Source organism: Triticum dicoccoides, chromosome 2B (assembly GCF_002162155.2).
Source record: "Triticum dicoccoides isolate Atlit2015 ecotype Zavitan chromosome 2B, WEW_v2.0, whole genome shotgun sequence".
NCBI lineage: Eukaryota > Viridiplantae > Streptophyta > Magnoliopsida > Poales > Poaceae > Triticum > Triticum dicoccoides.
Window position 1 is genome coordinate 543265256 of NC_041383.1, and position 19854 is coordinate 543285109.

Sequence of the window (19854 nt, forward strand, 5' to 3'; positions counted from 1 at the left end):
TAGAATAGTGACCTGGAGGTGTTGGAACGTACTGAGGAGGGGTCAAATTCAAACATGGGGGGTATGCAGTCCATGGCTGAACCGGTGCTCCAGCCGCTGGTGCCTCAACGACCCGATCCACAACAGGCGGATTACTGGTTCTTGCCCCAGGCTTGTTGAAAAGATTTCTCGCATCGTAAACTGGACGACTCACAAGCCTTCTGTTAAAGACAGTGTTTGATGCGTCTCGGTCCAAGATCAGGCAAAAAATTTCTGCTTGAAGTCGTTCTGCCTCCCTCTCCAAAGCGGCTCGATCCGTGGCCATCTGGGCGTCCTCAGTGTTTAGATCCTCCTTGTCTTGAGCTATCTCATCACATAATTTTGCAATGTCCGCATTTTGTTGTGTTTGGTTTGCCGGGGTCACCTCTGCCGTCAACAACGTTGCCAGAGCCTCTAACAGTTCAGATAAAACTTGAGCTGGCAGGCGCACAGGGCCTCCTGCCCCAACTGTCGTGCTGCCGCAATTGAAAATTTTGGCCCTGGCTGCGTACTGGCCATGAAGATTGTAACCCGGTTTCGCGGCTCATAGGGGTTCGGAATACTGTCGCCATCGGAACAGCCCCCAAGCCCATCATCCTGAATGTGATACATGGAGTTGGTCTCGCCAGTTGAGGACTCATCGCCTGAATAGACGACCGTCTCACCACCAGACTCTGATCCTCCTTCCAGATCTACTCCTTGAGTAAAGCCGACAAAGACATGCTTCGGGGCGGCTTGAACCTTGGGGCGCACGCTGAGCCGTCTCGACGATATCGGCGTAGGTGTCCGGCTCAGCCTCCGACTCACCAATCTTGTCAATGAAGACATGAATTCCGCTGAAGGGGACCCGGTACCCGTACTCGATTGAGCCGGCCTCGGGGCCCCAACCTGCATCATTGATGTAGAGCTTGTCGAGACGACTCTTAGTCATCCGGCCCACAGCGTATCCCTTGAGCCCTACGAAGTTGCCCTTCAAGAACTCAAAACCATCGTGTGCTGGCCCCACGGTGGTGCCAACTATCGTGGGATTGCCACGGCAGATGCCCTAGCATGAGGACATAGGTGTGGAGCCATCGCAACGTAGTTAGCTTGAAGGGGTTAAATGGGACAAAGGACAGAGTTTTACCTAGGTTCGGCCCCTCTCAATGAGGTAAAAGCCTAGGTCCTGCTTTAGTTGTATTGATTGGGTTTTGATTAGCAGGAAGCGAATACGCTTGACCTAGTTCTTGATTGATTGTTTCTTGCCCTAACCCACCGCCGGGTCACCCCTTTATATACATAGGTTGATGCTCGGCGGCTTACAGAGTCCCGGTCGGCTCATACACAATGTGTCCGGCTCGGTGAAAAAACTAAACTTTCCTTAACATACAAGTTAAACATATGGCGGTTTATACCCGTGGGCCTCAAGTCGCCTCCGGGTCTTGGGCCTTCATTAAGCTTGCTGCATGAACCACCATCTTCAACGTCTTCTTGGGCCTTCTTATTATGAACCGCTGGTGGTATGACCCGGCCCCTCCCGGGCGGGTCATACCCAATAGTTATATCTCCAACAATCGGGGTGCAATCCATAATGGTAATAGCTAGCCAGTGGACATACATAGATGGAACTGACATTAAGTAAAATAGAGCAGTCAACCATTAATTCTGCTACAACACAAAAGCTCGGTAGAAAGGATATTTTTTGCAGTAGGAAGGAAGAAAATTTGCAACTGATTTAGTATGAAAAGGCTTGTCACCAACCTGGGGGGGAAGATTCTAGGAAAGCCTTAAACCATATGCTAATATAGAAGCCTACGGTATCCAACCCCGACATAAAGAAGCTCAAGGCGGGGAAAAGGATCTACAAAATGGGCAAGGACTGTAGTTATCAAATGAGCTGGAACTATATCATGATTTACCTATTAGATGACCCTACTTTGTTGTACAATAGGAGTAGCATATCAACGATAGCACGAACATCTACTATGGGCCAGGATATGTTGACTATTGTGTCGGACATCCTGCAATGAGTTCAACTGATTATATTTTCTAGTGTAAACAATAACCAAGAAAATATATCAATGTATTGAACTTCTTTGTTTAATGTCGTAGTAATACCATAATTACCTACCGCAACATAAAAAAAATCACTAATCATAGCTCAAGCATTTTTAGTAGAAACACATATAAACTAACATTAATAGATTCCCATTCTCTATAAACACTTTGGAATTATTATTTTCATAACAACACAGGGAACTGAAAAGTATCATTTCCATGCATCTAAGAATCTAAAATTAGATAGCAAAAACATGCATGGATTGAACTCCTCCTCAAAAAATGTTTTAATTCACATGCATCCCTTCAGGACACCTATTTTCAAGACTGTATAGGGTATTTTAAGTAAATGGGAGATCTACCTCTTTTGCCTCAAACGAAGTGTCCAAATTTAGTCCCTAATTCCATAATAAGTTCAAATGATGTCCAATTTCATATTTGACTCGCTGGCCCTAGTAAATGTGAAAATAAGACACGGTTCACAAAGATGGAAATGAACCGATTATGCACCATATATTGCACTTAAGATGCTATAGTAAGGAAAACAATAATCCTAATAATGGAATAACAACAAGAAAATCAATAATCCTAATAATGGAATAACAGCAAGAAAATGCTCGATAAGTAATAAGGAAAAGAGAATATACCTCTCTCCCAACTAAGCTGCCAAGTATGCTACCCGTTGCTACTAAAGTTCCATTAGAATAACATGTAAACCAATAGGAACAAAAAATCCATGTTGAATCACAGGAAGCATAAAAAACATATTGGAGAAGAATGAACCGCTTATGTACCCAGACTGAACTCAGTGTGTTCATCCTTATTCTATGTAAAAAAAAATTAGAAAATGAAGTTATGACAATCTGCTATACCTAGAGACGTGCAGCTCGCCCACCTCGTCGATGTCTCCTTGCCAACATCTCACGCTCAGCCTGTTGAGCGCCGACGAGGAAGAAGGAGCAGAGCACTGGTGGCCGCCTTCTGGTGGTGCCATGTGCTAGGGGTTAGAAACCCTAGTGCGACGCGCGTGCCGAGCACGACGGAGCCGGGGGCTCGGTGAAGGAGCAACGGCCACCTACGAGAAGGATCCAGCAGAGGCGGCAGCTCGGAAGACCTCGTGGGACGGGGGAGAAGGATTGAGCACCGCATCATCTGCCCTCACCTCTCCCAGGTCGAGCCGGCGGCTTCTGCTATGCCTCTGTCGCCGTCTTTGGACGGTGCCTAGGGGAGGGGGGCTGGGGGCGCTTGCAGCTGTCACTCTGGAGAGCGCTAGCCAGCGGCTCGAGATGAGGGGCGACGGGGACAGGGTGTGGATGCTGAGGCGCGAGGTCGCGTGGATGGGAAGGAGGAGAAGATGATGCGGGCAGCGGCGACGACTCTCCTCAAACAGGAACTAAAACATGGAGGGGAGGAAGCCGACCGGGAGAAACCTAGGGCATTGGTGTTTTTATACAACCACACAAAATTCTAGTTTTGCTCTTTGCGGGTGGCCAAAATTTCGCGCGGTGATTTTTTCGCCGCATGTAGACAACACTGGGAGCACTTGCTTTTGCAGTCGCTGACGGGCACGGCCCACCACTTCCTGACCCCACCTTCCATAGACAGAGACGACTACAGATCAGGGGAGAAAAATCACGCACTATTCATTGCTAGTCACATCAGTTCGATCCGAAGGCCAGTATCATCTCACCTCAAGATCCGACAGCACGGATCATTTTGGACAACTAATCCGACGGCCGAAAATCCAATGCCCTGGGAAGGCTCCATCTTTGGCTAAGATGTAACAATGGGATTGTAGAATATATAATAGTTCAACTTTTATTTGATTTCTGGAAATAATCAGGATGTTTTTTGTAAGCTTTTGTAATAAAAAAAAAAGGCCACCTCCTGCAAAGACAGATAATATTTCGTTAGAATTCATGAATCGTGAGCAGGGCCTCTAAGCATGGAGGCCCTGTGCGGTCAAATAGATGTTGTTGCTTTGACCGTGCTTGCCGCACGGTGAATTAGGCACCTGGTTACCACCTTTTATGCGACGCGATGTTCCCCTCGATTACCGGTGTGGTACTAATCGACCGGGCTGCCGTGGAGGCAAAAACGCTAGCTGCCGTGCCGTGCCGTGCCGTGCCCTGGCGGGAGCATGCGTGCATGGCGGCCGCGCGTACCGATCGTGTCCAGCACGGCAGCCCAAGTGCTTTATCATAACCGGCCATGCCGGGGGGCTGTTGTCAGAGGACTGACGACGACGTAGGTCACTTGGACTTGGAACAACCGATCGGGTTGAATGATGAAGCAAAGCATGGGCGCGCCCACGCCGTAGCCCGTATGGCGTAGGTTAACAGACGCAGCGACAGGGCGCGCTGCTAGTCAGGTGGCTCCCCAGGTCCTCCAAAGGCCGGCCGCGCATGGATCCACGTGAGACACGGGCCCGGGAGAAGGCACACAACACGCGCGCCTCGGAACCGACGCCCTGCCGGCTGCGCCCGCGGCATATCCGCGGCGGCGGCGGCGGCGGCGGCCGTGAACGTCGGTACGTGGCGCCGCTCGATGGCTTGACCTTGACGAGTGGACTGTTGCTCGGAGTGTCGCGCTCCGCGCCGCGCCGCCCGCGCGTTGGCACGGCGCGGCGGCCAGCGCTGCGGTGCGTGCGTACGCGCTCGGGTACGAGTTTTTCAACAGAAAGACACGGGCGATGGCGCATGGCCTCCCGGGAGCGGTTCTGGTGCGGCGGCCCACGTCCCTTTCTGGCACCGTGGTACACACACAAGGCAGGCACGTGACGCCACGCAGGGGCGGCCCGCCCCCACCCATTTTGACTTCCTGAATTAACCAAATCCTACATGCCTGCACGCAGAAAACAAGTCAGTATAGATACGCGCATCGGCATGATTTGATCTGGACAGGAGGATATCCGAGTTCAGAGGTCGCACTTTCAGGAGAAAGCGCTACTGCTCCATGTACTACAGGTCCCCATGCAGAACAAAGCATGTTCTGATTCTTCTCTTGTACCGTATAGTACGCTGATTGTATCCCTGCTCTTTCCCAACGTTTGTGAATCTCTTGTAGGAGAAGCTAGCGCGTCTTCTGCGGTCGCGCATATCTTTAAATTGTTGCCTCAATGTGCAGGAACCACCGGGTCAGATGATCTTCTGACTCAAACACAACAAATAGTGTATCAACTAAAAACACATTTTATGGATCAAACAATGCATTGCCTGACCTAACAGATTGGCACAAAACCATCGTTTTTGCTTGTTTGACGGAGGGCACAAAATCATTGTTAAAACTATGAAGGATCCTGTGGCAGCAGGGAGTTGTTTAAACACAGGATGTTCAAACGCCATGTGCATCATCCCCTATGCGTGCTAAAAGAAATTTTTTAACTGCAAATCGTGCCGTACCCTGTAATTATCTACAAACAGCTGTAAACAGATAGATACACCCCTGCAGCAAGTGCAGGATAATATATTACGCAGTCTCCTCAGCATGTAGTACTGCAGAAGACTTTTCAAGACAAAACAAAATGCACCCATTTGCAAGCTAGAATGATACATCCGCAGTTTCATATTGTAGCCAGTTAATCAATTACCAGCTCTCAATATTCTTATTAGTTGCATCTTTAATTGCACACAAGATCTGCTTGACGCGAACAGGAACAGTAACACCGATCGATCGATCGACGTGGGAGACTACTCCAAAGTCCAAACCAGCCAAGAGATCTGATCACAATGGTATCAGCGATCGACAAACTGGGGCTATGGCTGGGCTGGTTCTCCATCTTAACTGGAACTAGATGACACGATCGGCGGGATCTCAGCTCCATAAAACAAACCCCCCGCCCCCGCCACGTCCCCCGCCGCGCGGTCTATACACGGCATCACCTAGAGAAACGGGAGACACACATTTAAGCGGAATCACGTGAATGATCTATAGATTAAGCTATCAGTTGACTTCTGGAGTGCTTTGCTTCTCTTTTGTTATTGTGCCTCCGAGAAACACTGTCCATGAGTTTGCAACTTGTACCTACATATATATACGAGGGAGCTGGCCAGCTATTGTGCTTGTGTCGAGCCATCCATGCATATGAGAGAGGAACAGAACTAGCCAGGGTTGTAGAGGAGCATATGCTGGTTAGCTTGGGCTAGTTAAGAAGCATATACCCATGGAGCTTGAAGGGTGTGTAGATTGGAGAGGGAATGCTGTGGATCGAAGGAAGCATGGAGGCATCAAGGCTACAATCTTCCTCTACGGTGAGCAACTAACCATATAGCTTGTTTCTGCCATACTCTAGCTAGCCTGGGGGCACGCATGAATAAGGTTCTGTGTGATGATGCACCTGAGATTGTTTTTGAGATCTCTGCTTGTCTGAGCTCATTTCCGTATATAAACCGCACACTGCTCGAGATAATATTACACATGAACAATGTGTTACTATTTGCCAGCCTCCGGTCGATGTTTCTTTCCTTCCAGGCTTCTTGCTACACGATCGATCAGAGCTCCATGGGGTTATAGTTCAGTTGGAAATAAAAGTACTCCCTCCGTTCCGATTTACTCGTCGTGGTTTTAGTTCAATTTAAACTAAAACCACGACGAGTAAATCGGAACGGAGGGAGTAGTGTTCTTCGCATCAGAAATATAGTGAAAAACGCACTTTCCATGCCCAGGTATTAAGTTATACAGGAGGTAAATATCAAAAATGCTAGACGTACAAAGCCCTACAAGCTTCTATAGGCTCCTTCCTAACCAACTAAACATGCCCCCCTGATTTTTAGGTGGGTGGGGCCCCAATCTCCCCTTAGTCCAGTCACAGTTTGACAACTGAAACACACCCTATAAAACCCCGCAGAAGTCCGTCGATGTAGCATCACTGGGCAAATATTATGTGCCAGCATCAATATCTTGTCTACCTTAATATTTATCTATGGTAGCGAACATGAAAGACTAACACGACAATTGTACCAATACTATCTACTCCCTCTGTAAACTAACATACGACAGTTTAGATTACTAAAGTAGTGATCTAAACACTTTTATATTAATTTACGGAGGGAGTACATGCTAAGGATTGATAATGCAACGATCCAAGGACCTAGAAATAGGTGCTTTGTTGCATTGGATGAAGATGCCCCTTGCATGCATGCGTAGTGATTTGGTCACGTTCTCTCTTAACTAACATCTAAAGTGTAACGAAATAGGGTTTCCCCCCCGCTTTATATTATAAAACATACCACCAATCCACGAGCTCAATGTTCATGGGCAACATCAAAAAAAAAGAAAAAATAGGTCTGGCTGGGGGCACGGCACAACAAACCCCCAGCACAGCACATGTGCTGGGGGCACAGCACATATAAAGTGTAGGGATAGATATGTATGAGTTTGGTGCCTCAACTGTGCACATAGTTCACTTTGTCCCTTTATCATTTTCTGGTCATGTATCTTTGGTCCCTCATTTTTCTAAACCCGGCGAACTTGGTTCCTTACCCAGTTTGTCACCTGACCTCGTCCATGCTGGCACATATGAACTTGCCACATCATAGCATACGTCGTGAGAAGCACACGCCGAAGTAGAGGAGAAACATATGGGGGAGGTATAGCTCCATAGGGCAGGGCTAGAGCTCAAGCGGAGGTAGAAGTTTAATCTCATAAACTTCGAATTTTGCATGAATAAAAGTCAACTAAACTAGAGTGACATGTACAATATATTACACCTGCCATTGTATGACAGCATGCCCCCACCCCTGTCGCACGCAAAAAAGATGATCTCCTACCAAAATGGAACATCAAACGAAATCTGAGGACCTAGTTTATGACTTCCAAGCATTAAACAAGAAACAGGGCAAGTTAAAGAAGAAGCCAAATCCTTGTTGGTCATGCCTGATCATGAGAAATTCTGAAAAGAATCTTATGGTCAAGAATCAATGGTCCTTTCCTCCTCTTCTTACACTTCTCTCAAGCAAGAATAAATAAATAAATAAATAAGACGGCATCACGGCAAATATTGAAATGCATTTGACAAAATGTTGGTAAAGATCATCTGTGCGGCTGCAAGTACCATGGGTGTAACTAGAAATTTGCCACTTCAAATTTCGACTCAATCTCCACCACATGAACAATTTCTAAGCTTCCACCTCTGAGAGAGTATGTTTTTTCTTAACTAGAGTGACATGTACAAGATATTACACTTGGAAGTCTATGACATGGCCTCTTGTCATCGTCCCAGCAAAAGGATCTCCTATAGCCTCAGCAAAAAGATACATCTACCAAGATAAAATATCAAACCAAATCTCAGGACATAGTTTATGACTTCCAAGTATTAAAAACGATATGGGATGAGGAAGCTAAAGAACCAGTCAATTCCTCGTTGATCATGCATGGTCATGAGAAATTCTGACAAAATCTCAAGACATAGTTTATGACTTCCAAGCATTAAAAACAAAATGGGATGAAGAAGCTAAAGAATGAGCTAAACCCTCGTTGATCATGCATGGTCATGAGGAATTCTGACAAAATCTCATGGTCAAGAATCAATGGTCCTTCCCTCCTCTTCTTACACTTCTCTCAAGCAAGAAAAATAAATAAATAAATAAATAAAAAGACGGTGTAATGTTGGTAAAGATCGTCTGTGGGCTGCAAGTACCATGGGCGTAACTAGAAATTTGCCACTTCAAATTTTGACACAATCTCCACCACGTGAACAATTTCTAAGCTTCCACCTCTAAGAGTATGGGTTTTCTTAACTAGAGTGACATGTACAAGATATTACACTTGGAAGTCTATGACAGGACCTCTTATCATCGCCCCAGCAAAAGGATCTCCTATAGCCTCAGCAAAAAGATACATCTACCAAGATAAAATATCAAACAAAATCTCAGGACATAGTTTATGACTTCCAAGAGCATTAGAAATGAAATGGGATGGGGAAGCTAAAGAACCAGCCAAATCCTCGTTGATCATGCATGGCCATGAGAAATTGTGACAAAATCTCAGGACATAGTTGATGACTTCCAAGCATTAAAAACCAATGGGATGAGGAAGCGAAAGAACCAGCCAAATCCTCATTGATCATGCATGGTCATGAGAAATTCTGACAAAATCTCATGGTCAGGAATCAATGATCTTTTTCTCTTCTTACACTTTTCTCAAGCAAGAAAGAGGAAAATAGTTAACTAAACGAAAAGACGCTGTCATGGCTAATACTGAAATAGGATGAAGATAAACCACATCTGACAAAATGCTGATAAAGATCATCTGTTCAGCTACAACATGTTGCACCTACCATGGTTAAGTAGAAGTTTTACATTTCAAATTTTAACTCTCCACCATATGAACAATTGTAAGGTTCCACCTCCGAGGACCACCTCCCTTCGCTGATCATGCATCTACCAAGATAGAATATCAAACAAAATCTCAGGATGTAGTTTATGACTTCCAAGCATTAAACAAGAAATGGGGCCATGAAGTTGAAGAACCGGCCAAATCCTCGTTGATCATGCATGATTATGAGAAATTCTGACAAAATCTCATTGTCAAGAATCAATGCTCCTTTTCTCTTCTTCTTACACGTCTCTTAAGCAAGTAAAAGGAAAACAGATAAATAAATAAACGAAAAGGTGTTGTCATGTCTCCTATTGCTGCAGCAAAAAGATATATCTGCCAAGATATATAGGATACCAAACAAAATCTGAGGACATAGTCTATGACTTCCAAGCATTAAACAAGAAATGTGGTGAGGAAGTTAAAGAACCAGCCAAATCCTCGTTGATGATGCATGATAATGAGAAATTCTGACAAAACCTCATGGTCAAGAACCAATGGTCCTTTTATTATCTTCCTTTTTTTTGCTTGAGAGAAGTGTAAGAAGAAGAGAAAAGGAACATTGATTTTTTTTTCTTTTCAAATTGAATCAATGGTCCTTTTCTCTTCTTATTACGCTTCACTCAAGCAAGAAAAAGGAAAATAGATAAATTAAAAAAAAGACGTTGTCATGTAATACGATGAAAATACACCACATCTGGAAAAATGCTGGTAAAGATCGTCTGTAAAGCTGCAACATTTTGTACGTACCACGGATAAGTAGAAGTTTTACATCTAGAACAACCTCCCTTCACTGAGCATGTATCTACCAAGATAGAATATCAAACGAAATCTCAGGACATAGTTTATGACTTCCAAGCATTAAACAAGAAATGGGGTAAGGAAGTTGAAGAACCAGGCAAATCCTCGTGTTGATCATGCATGATAATGAGAAATTCTGAAAAATCTCATGGTGAATAATCAATGATCCCTTTCTCTTCTTCTTACACTTCTCTCAAACAAGAAAAAGGATAATAAATAAATGAATGAAAAGACGTTGTCATGGTGAATATTGAAATACAATGAAAATACGCCACTTCTGACAAAATGTTGGTAAAGATCATCTGTACAGCTGCAACATTTTGTACGTACCATGGATAAGTAGAAGAACAACCTCCCTTTGGTTGAAAGAGGCATGCTGCATGTGCAAAATAACTCTATACTGAATATCTGGAAGATTTGCCACAGCATGGTCAACCTCAGACGGTATTACCAGCAACTCAGTTTCGGGCAAAGCAAAGTCTGGGCCCAACTGAATTCAGATTAGTTGTGTTTGTTCAAGCATGATATATCTATTAATTGGGCATCTACAACTCAGCTTGGTAAAACTGAGTGAATCTCATTGGTCCACACAGATCTGTTTGTAGGAATCAAATGGCTTAGCCTAGCCTGAAAAGTATGATTTGCTTCACTCTTGCTGATCCTAAAATAATATAGTTGCATGCATCTTGAACCAGAATCGAACAATCTGTCGGAGCTGAATTCTATGTTCTTTGCAGTTTTGGCCGTGCTGCGAAGTTGCCCCAACAGTGCAAACTTCAGCCTTGTAGCCTATTTCCACAGGATACTACATCTGGATATTGTGACCTCCTCAGCTGTGATCACCTATCTGGTCGGTGCAATATTCTTCTTTGCTGCCCTGATGAACTTTATCGCTGGCGCATATATCCAGCGAACCACTGCTATATTTGTATTCAGTCCCCTTGCAGTCCTGGTAATCCCCTTGCCCATTAAACTCCCTGTAAGAGTCAATCAAGCCTAATAGTGAAGCAGCAAACTTTTAATGGCCTTCACTATCTTGGTACTATCAAGTAAACTGTAAAGCTTTATGTTTCCCTTTGGCTTCTTAAGTTTCTATTTAGGCTACCAGGTTGAAGTAGAGATGCTGTAGTGAAGCATATTATCTAGAATTTAGTTCCCTTCTTTTTTGTTACTGACTACTGCAAGTATTGTATAAGATATACAATTTTAGTCTTCTATAAAGACAATAAACATAAGAGCATGAACCAAGGGTTGATACTATTTTGTTTCAGTAACTGACCAATTCAAGAGAGTGACCGCCCGTTGATTGAGCAATCTGCCAACAACTTAGACAATTTTGACCATCTGTATCAGTGTATGATCATGGTCCCATATACTCCGTTCCATAATTCTTGTCAACGGGCGGTCATTGTATGGAACGGAGGGAGTACTTAACAGTAACTACTATCAGATCAGTTAGGTATCTAATAATTGTGATTGTGGAAGTAGATGACAAATCCTGAATTCTAAATATTTTCTGTTGAACGACACAGGGCTATATGTTGCTAGCATTGCAGGCATACTTGCCTTCACTACATCCTCTGGATTGTGAGATAAACAAAGAACCAAACAACTGTGAGTCAGCTAAAGGTTGGAGCTTAACACTGCTCTACTTGAGCTTATTAATGTTTGCCATCGGAGAAGGCTGCATGCGCGCTTGCATACCATTGCTTGGTGGAGATCAGTTCAGCAATGATGATCCAAAAGAAACACATCTCAAGAGTACGTTCTTGAGCTGGATCAAGTTTGCAAACTCTGTTGGAGCACTAATGGGATTGGTATTCTTAGTCTGGATCGAGAACAATTTGGGCTGGGCCCTTGGCTTTATGATATCTGCACTTATTGTACTTGTAGGGCTGTTTGTGGCAGCCAGTGGACTGCCTTTCTATAGAACACAGAAGCCTAATGGAAGTCCTCTAAAGGGAATATTGCAGGTAAAACTTCATACAGAGCACAGTATGCATGCTAATTATGAAGGTTCCAGTACTCATTATTCTCATGTCATCGTTCCTTCATCCTACTCCAAGTGAACAACACAATTCTAGACTATCCGGTCCAAGTTTTACAGGGTCGAACAGAATTTTGCTTGATCCCAATGCACTGTATTAGTCATTCTTATAATCTTAATCCTGAAAGGTCACCATGTCCCATCCCTAACTAGCATATTAGTTACTCATCAAGCAATAAAGGAACCAACACGCTAATTTTCAAAAATTGAATGTGTCTCATCCTGCATCTATTAAGTTAAAACAAGAAAAACTGAAGATGCAAATGGTTCTCAACATTCAAGTTATATTCTCCAGGTTCTTGTCACTTCATCAAAGAAGAGGCAGGTTGCTACCATAGATGTTATCGAGCTGCAGGAGATAGGAGCAGCGGATAGTGTTGATGGGGAAGGCAAATCTGACAGCAAGAGCACTGGGTAAGTTCCTTAGTGGTCAATATTCCCTAACTCTTGCTTTCTGTTTAGCTAATTGTTAGTACATTTATATTTCTGAAAATAAGTAGAAGTGTTACATCCTAGGATGTCAACAATTTAAAGAGTAAAAGAAATGCCCGGACGTAGCAATATCGTGATATTAACTCAAGTACTCAACTATAATCCTTTTAGCATATTCTTGGAAAAATCTAGAATATATTTGATGGAGGTAACAATTTATTTTCATTCTGTAGCACCACTCAGATCGAGGAGTTAACAAAGGCCATCACCCGAATGCTTCCAATCTTCATCAGCTGCTTGCTCATCTACCTGCCCTTCACGCTGCTAATGACACTAACGATACAAGTCGGCAGCACCATGGACAAAGGGATAGGCACGATCCAGATACCTTCCGCCTCTCTCATTGCAATCCCAACAGCATTTCACATGCTTATGCAACCATTCTACAGGCAGATATTGACGCCACTGCTAGAAAGATTTACAGGCCACACACACGGAATCACCCCACTGCAGAGTATCGGTGCTGGCTCGGCGTGCGGGGTAGCAGCAGCATGCCTTGCGGCGATAGTGGAAACAAGAAGGCTGACAGTCGCAGAGCAGCATGGGCCAACATCGACAGGAGCAGGCGTCCCGATGTCCGTGTTCTGGTTGGTTCTGCAATTCTTCCTGCTAAGCATCATGGATGCAGCATCCTTCAGTGGACTGATTGAGTTCATAAAGAGCGAGTCATCTCCGGAAATGAAGCTGATAGCACCGGCAGCGCAGTCCATCGTTGCTGGAATAGCAGCCTGGTTAGCAAGTGCCTTCATACAGCTAGCGAACAACGCGTCGCGGCACGGCAATGGTGGAAGAGGGTGGCTAGATGGAGCAGACTTCAACAGGACACGCCTTGATCGTTTCTTCTTGTTGCTGGCAGCCATCGAGCTGGTGGCACTCATCAACTATGCTTTCTGGGCGAGGAGATATGCCAAGACGCAACGGAGCAGTGGTGCTGGATTAGTTGGTGATAGCTCTGAAAACTAAATAGCCAAGCATAGCGAGATACATAGGCAATAGGTGATAGACCAAATATTTTTTGATGAATTGTGTTAGTTAGCGTATCAGTGCTATACATACTGTAACTGAGAAATACTGTAATATCCACCAATCAATATTCAGCAGTGATCGATAAAATGTGTCATACAGATACGTTACCTTTCATTGAAAAGAAAAAAAAGAAGTGTCATCTCACCAAGTCATCGATAGATTCGTCGAACATCAAGGTGGAATCATGGTAGATGGGAGTAATTGGGTAAGAACCATTGTATATGCCATGTTCCCAAGTCGATACCCTCGCAGCCTCCCCGCTGAAGGCCTCACCGCGGCGGCACCCCAAACTAAACACGAAACGCGGTGGCCGGAAAGTAAAAGGGATAAAGCAGTTCAGATGGGGAGAAGGAGAACCTACCGCGGCGAGTCTCCGGCGAAGCGCGCGGGGACCAGAGGTGTCGGACAATGCGGGGACCGAAACGGCGAGGTGGACGGCTCGGCTCGGCGGGGGACGGCGGCGGCGTGAAGAAATGCAGGTGGGTAGTCCAGTTTACTGCGTCAGCTGGGACCAGCTTATCTGTCACACCGACGAGTGGGTCCCACCTGTCAGCATGTTCTTCTTGCTCCTCTTCCTCTTTCTCTCTCTCCTTTCCTGTTCGGCTCTTCCCCCTCAGCAATCAATCACAACCGCCCGGCAGTTTTCAGGGTTGGCAGGGCGCGGGCAGAATCTACGTCTGAGGGCAGACAAGGAGTGCGGATGCGGACCGTGGCGGCGGCGGCGGCGGCGGCGGCTGAGCCGTTGGCTGCGGCAGCGCGATGGAGGGACTCGGTGGATTTAACCCACTCAGAGCCAGCCTCTGGCCACCGGCGCCCGCCCGGCGGCCACTCGCCCTGCCTCCGAGGCCCCGTATTCTTCCCATCGATCCCAGATTGAGGCGGAGATGCCGCGGAGAGAATTCAGCCCCCAGGAGAATGGGGAAGGTATGTTTTCAGTTTATGCGTGTCAAACTTGACATGCATTGCTTTGGCAGATTCTTGTTGCGGCATGTACAACATGACCATGTGGATAATGGTTAAGAACTCAACAACTGTATCTCTTTCTTCTTAGCTTTCAACTCTCACACATGACTTTACTGTTGCCGATATGTCGTTTTTTTTGTCGGACTGTTCGTGCTTGGCTGTGTGCATCCTCACTATGCAGAGGCCGGGTGTTGCTTATCATGCTTTATATCCGTTTGATGCTACATTTTGAGTTAATAAAAGTGCCCTTTATCAGAAAAAAAACTCTCACATGTCACAAGCATACGCATTCTTGTAGTAGGCACGACATCAGCAGTACACCATAACCTCACAAGCTAGATGGATACTTGGATATGGATGAAAATGATGCGGGGATGATGAATATACCACAAAGCTCATTCCATTTGGAAGTGTACGGCGTAGTTTGACTGTCCAAGCTCAAGCTCTGACCAGCAAGCAGTACAGCAGTGTGAACACAAAGTTGATACCTTATGCCATACATTTGCAAACAGGGTGGGGGGGGGGGGTATGATTTTTGTCTTGACTCAATGCATTGAGCACGGATTGATAATATTTTACGTCTGAGTTTTTATTACATTGTTGTCAGGTCGCTTTCATACGCGAGCCAAGCCTTCCAGTTCATAAGCTAAGGTGCACTACTTTAAAGGAAGTTAGCCTATCAAAGGACTTACTCTCGAAACAATTAATGAATAAGGAGCTAACTTACAACATGTTGCTATCAGGATGATGGCACACTGATATCAATATCTGCTAGTTGTTGATACTTATTGACTTCAATAGCCTCATTGTACATGCACCTAATCTTTTTTTTTCTACTTCATCATTGCTCAATGTCTTTTGTAATTCCCAAATTTTTAGTTAGTAGGAATTATGAACAATGGGAGTCAAATTATTGTTGATAGTTGATAAAATGGAAGTCAAATTAGTGTTGATAGTTGGTAAGAATGGCATTAAATATTTAAGAATGTTTGATTAATCCTGTTGATGCTGTCACTCCTTTGAATATGGATATCACCTGCTTATTTATACCCCTCTTATGGTCAGGGATGCTACGGGCAGGCAGACAGGCAGTGAGTAGGAGGAATAAGAGGCACCATGGCACTAGTAGGCTTTGTGGATTGGAGGGGAAACGCCATCAGGAAAGAGGTGCATGGTGGAGTCAGAGCAGCATGGTTCTTGTACGGTAATTCACTATACACCGAATCTAGTATGCAGACATTTATATATGTGTGGCCAAACAACATCTCACTGTTCTATTTTCAAGCTTCTGTTCTGAGTTCAAAACATTGAACCATTTTTTTGTAATCTCCCTTGCAGTTCTGACTGTGGTAACCAACGTGGTTATTATCCCAAACCTGCTGAATCTGGTTACTTATCTTCATGGAACAATGCATATGGGGGTCTCGGCCTCTGCAACTACAACCACTAATTTTTTTGGTGCCACATCCGGGTTTGCAATGATAGCAGCTTTCCTCTCCGACTCCTACATTACTCGCTTTAGAACAATGCTCCTCTTTGGTCCATTTATGTTTCTGGTAATATGATCTTCCTCTGTTCAGTCATCTGCACGATTTCTGATTTTCCTTATGATCCAATTATTATTTTGTTACCTACATGTTCTCTTTCTTTTTGTAACAAGAATTGTGCCCATGATAGAGATTAGAGAGTGTTAATAATACCTGTTGGGCTTTATCAAATAGTTTTTAAACACAAGTAGCTATGTCACCTAAAGAAGTGAATATAAAATCCTACCATCTTACTACCCTTGGATTGGTCCTAAAAATGATTACAAAATTGCTGCAAATTTGTCATAATTTTGATATACTTGTATTGTAATTATCCTAATTGTGATGTGAACCCACAAACATGAGTAAAACTGTTATCTGCTTTGATGAAGACTTTTCAGGAGCTGAAATGTATGGTACAAAATTGGAAGGGGTGAGGTGAGAATGGACTGTAAATAACTAAATATATTACTAAAACAGCTATGCTTCTCTAGCATATGGAGAAAATACTAAAACCTAGAACTGCCTTATATAATAATAGAAAAAAAATCAACCAACAGGAACTAGCACCCATGGTGTTTATATTTAGAACAACAACCGTGAGGCACCGCTGGGAGACCAGGCCTCGAACCTGAGTGGGCTGACCGAGCACAGAAGCCGATAGTTAACTGGGTGATGCTCAGTTCTTGAGAACTGCCTTATAACTTAACATGCTCTAGTACAGCTCAATTCCTGACAAATAATACTTACTCTGGCATATCCTGGACCATTAGATCCACTTAATGTGAATATGACATATTTAGGGATGCCTTTTGGTGTAAAAGGCTACTACGCCATCTTCATTTTTGTCCTATCCTATAAAGCCTTACATTAACACCCTTCATGATGTTTACTTGTAAAAAAATACACCCTCCATCCGAAAATACTTGTCATCAAAATGGATAAAAGGAGATGTATCTAGAACTAAAATACATCTAGATACATCCCCTTTTATCCATTTTGATGACGAGTATTTCCGGACGGAGGGAGTATATAATTTATGCAAAGTATTTTTCTCAGCCTCTAAAATTCCATTATACGGATGTCCACGAGTCAAATGTCACTGGCTGACAGCTTTTTATGCACCTTCTATAGGAAATTATATATATAATGCTATTGTGTTCTAATCAAACATGCATTTGTGCAGGGTTACGGATTGCTCGCACTGCAAGCCTACCTTCCTTCACTCCGTCCACCAGCTTGCAACATTGAAGCAGAGCTAAACAGCTGTGAAGTGGTCCATGGATGGAATGCTACCTTATTGTACACAGCCTTGTATATGACTGCATTTGGTGATGGTTTTATCCGTGTTTGCTTGCCATCCCTCGGAGCAGACCAATTTGACCATGAAGATCCCTCTGAGTCCCGCCAACAGTCCAGCTTCTTTAACTGGTATACCTTTGGAATCTCCTTTGGAGGTTTTGTAGGGCTGATTCTCATAGTGGGGATCGAGAACTACAAAGGGTGGGATATCGGACTTGGGGTGTGTGCCATCCTAATTCTGCTAGGATTGCTCATAGTCGCTGCCGGTTTCCCCTTCTACTGCAACCAAGTACCACAAGGAAGTCCTCTAACTCGAATACTGCAGGTTGTGCTACTACATATTCCTGGCTTACAACATAATATACCATCCCAATTCTCAGGAAATGTGTTAGAAACATTACTTAACTGCAATTTTGCCTCTCCCGGGTTCTTGTGGTTGCATTCAGGAACAGGAAACTTGAACTTCCTGAAAAACTTGAGGAAGCGAAGGAAAGCTGCACTGGGACAAGGGCATGTTCTGTTGATGCACTCGCTCAAACAAATAGTCTGAAGTAAGATTCAGTGAAATAATACCTTTTTCTGACTTTTGTGTGTACTACTTATCAAGTTGGCATAGAGAGTAGTGTACGAGATTATAGACTGTTCATGCATCTTGGCAGATTCCTCGACAAAGCTTGCATCAACAGTGGCCAAAGTGGAGCCTGGTCAGTTTGTAGTCTGAGAAAGGTGGAGGAGACAAAGATCATCCTCCGTGTGCTTCCTCTCTTCGTCAGCTCCATAATCGGATATATATCGAACGTTATCCTCTTCACATTCACTGTGCAGCAAGGCACCATGACGAACACAAGGCTGGGCAAGATCCATGTTTCCCCCGCGACACTCTTTATCATCCCCATCATATTCCAGATGCTAATGCTTGCTGTCTATGACCAGTTCCTTGTGCCATTCTTGCGTAGACGTACAGGCTATGTTGGTGGTGTCACTCATTTGCAACGCATTGGTATAGGCTTCGTCACCATGCTACTTGCGTCAATCATTGCAGCAATTGTTGAGAAGAAGAGAAAGGAAGCTGTGGTGCAGATGTCCCTCTTCTGGCTTGCACCTCAATTCTTCCTTCTTGGTGTGGCAGATGTGACATCATTCACCGGGCTCCTTGAGTTCTTCAACAGCGAGGCACCACGCGGCATGAAGTCTATTGCCACAGCGTTGTTCTGGTGTGCTCTGGGGCTCGCGTCCTTGCTGGCCACAACGCTGGTGGAAATTGTGAACAAGGCCACAAGGCATGGGCACCAGAGAGGCTGGCTCGAGGGTACAAGCTTGAACAACAGCCATCTTGACCTGTTCTACTGGGCTGTGGCTGTTGTGGGATTGCTTGGCTTATGCAACTACCTGTACTGGGCCAAGAAGTATGTGTACCAGCACAATCCACGCATCGTTGAGACATCGGTTGATCAGGATTCACCTTGAAATATTACATACCCGTTGTTTTTTACTTAAGTAAAAATGTAACATGTCTTCACCATGTCATTGATCAGTTAAGTTTGCAAAGCAATGTAGAAGCCTGTAACCTGTGTTCTGCTCTGATGTGCTGTGCTGATTGGTTAGGTTCATCCTTGATACTCCATTTGTGAAATTGTCAAAAGAAATGGCTTTCTCCATAACACTACCTAACGTGGATTGTTCATGTCAAAATAATATCCAAGGGCAAATAGCTTACTTCTCCGAACAGTGAGTTATGGTCTTTGGTTATGTTTCAGCATCGGTTACTACTCCTGTAGAAGGTGTGTATACGTTTCACCTTCAGTATGTATTAGTCATATTCATTATACGGTAGCTTTGCTTTACTCCCATAAATCCATTTACTTAGCTGAGTCTAATGATTAAACTCGGATCATCAGTTTCCTTTGGACAGTCATATTACTCCTTTCATTTCCAAACAGAGGGAGTATGCTATTTCGCAAAAAAAGAAGCAGAGGGAGTATGCCTTTTGTCCTATGGACCAGTGTGTTGGGCAGTGGTTGATAATTTTTTTTTTTTGTACTTCTGAATTTTTATATACTTGGTTATCATGTTGCTTTCGGACATGAGCATTCCAGTACAAGTGAGGATGCTCTACTTTGAAGGAAATTATCTTATCAAAAGGACTTACAAAATGTCACTTTCATGATGATGACACACTGATATCCATATCTGCATGTTTGTACTTGTGGAATTCTATAATCTCATCTTACATGTCCCTAATCTTTTTATTCTACTTTGGCATTAGTGAATGTCTTTTATAATGTCCAAATCCAAGTCAGTAGGAGTTACCAACAAATGGCAAGAATC

General features: G+C 44.2%; 2 protein-coding genes and 1 long non-coding RNA gene across 4 annotated transcripts; 2 read left to right on the forward strand and 1 right to left on the reverse strand.

The window, feature by feature from the left end:
* Positions 1-9268: 9268 nt before the first annotated feature.
* LOC119364752 lies at positions 9269-10228 on the reverse strand. The gene is made up of 2 exons (XR_005175078.1): positions 10120-10228; positions 9269-9434 (listed from the first exon to the last, which is right to left on the reverse strand). It is a non-coding gene; the product is annotated as an uncharacterized LOC119364752 (long non-coding RNA).
* A 1446-nt stretch (positions 10229-11674) lies between these two features.
* Positions 11675-13802, forward strand: LOC119364751 (protein NRT1/ PTR FAMILY 4.6-like). The gene is made up of 3 exons (XM_037630272.1): positions 11675-12143; positions 12513-12631; positions 12883-13802. Exons 1-3 carry the CDS (start codon positions 11709-11711, stop codon positions 13670-13672), a joined length of 1344 nt encoding a protein of 447 aa, XP_037486169.1. The 5' UTR covers positions 11675-11708; the 3' UTR covers positions 13673-13802.
* Positions 13803-14270: 468 nt separating this feature from the next.
* Positions 14271-19235, forward strand: LOC119364750 (protein NRT1/ PTR FAMILY 4.5-like). Of its 2 annotated transcripts, XM_037630271.1 has the most exons (7): positions 14271-14659; positions 15306-15349; positions 15764-15902; positions 16037-16254; positions 17411-17851; positions 17953-18077; positions 18186-19235. In XM_037630271.1, the coding sequence occupies exons 3-7, from the start codon at positions 15815-15817 to the stop codon at positions 18991-18993; spliced, it is 1680 nt and encodes a 559-aa protein (XP_037486168.1). In that variant the 5' UTR covers positions 14271-14659; positions 15306-15349; positions 15764-15814; the 3' UTR covers positions 18994-19235. The 2 variants fall into 2 exon arrangements, with proteins under 2 accessions (XP_037486168.1, XP_037486166.1); XM_037630269.1 differs by lacking the exon at positions 15306-15349.
* The last annotated feature ends 619 nt before the right edge of the window (positions 19236-19854 follow it).

What these genes read in the sequence shown, in the direction of transcription:
- LOC119364751 (XM_037630272.1), top strand. Translation starts at nt 11,709, where the DNA reads ATGTTGCTAGCATTGCAGGCATACTTGCCTTCACTACATCCTCTGGAT. An exon ending in CTCTAAAGGGAATATTGCAG is followed by an intron (nt 12,144 to 12,512) that starts GTAAAACTTCAT and finishes TATATTCTCCAG; the next exon opens with GTTCTTGTCACTTCATCAAA. An exon ending in TCTGACAGCAAGAGCACTGG is followed by an intron (nt 12,632 to 12,882) that starts GTAAGTTCCTTA and finishes TTCATTCTGTAG; the next exon opens with CACCACTCAGATCGAGGAGT.
- LOC119364750 (XM_037630271.1), top strand. Translation starts at nt 15,815, where the DNA reads ATGGCACTAGTAGGCTTTGTGGATTGGAGGGGAAACGCCATCAGGAAA. An exon ending in AGCAGCATGGTTCTTGTACG is followed by an intron (nt 15,903 to 16,036) that starts GTAATTCACTAT and finishes TCTCCCTTGCAG; the next exon opens with TTCTGACTGTGGTAACCAAC. An exon ending in GCTCAAACAAATAGTCTGAA is followed by an intron (nt 18,078 to 18,185) that starts GTAAGATTCAGT and finishes GCATCTTGGCAG; the next exon opens with ATTCCTCGACAAAGCTTGCA.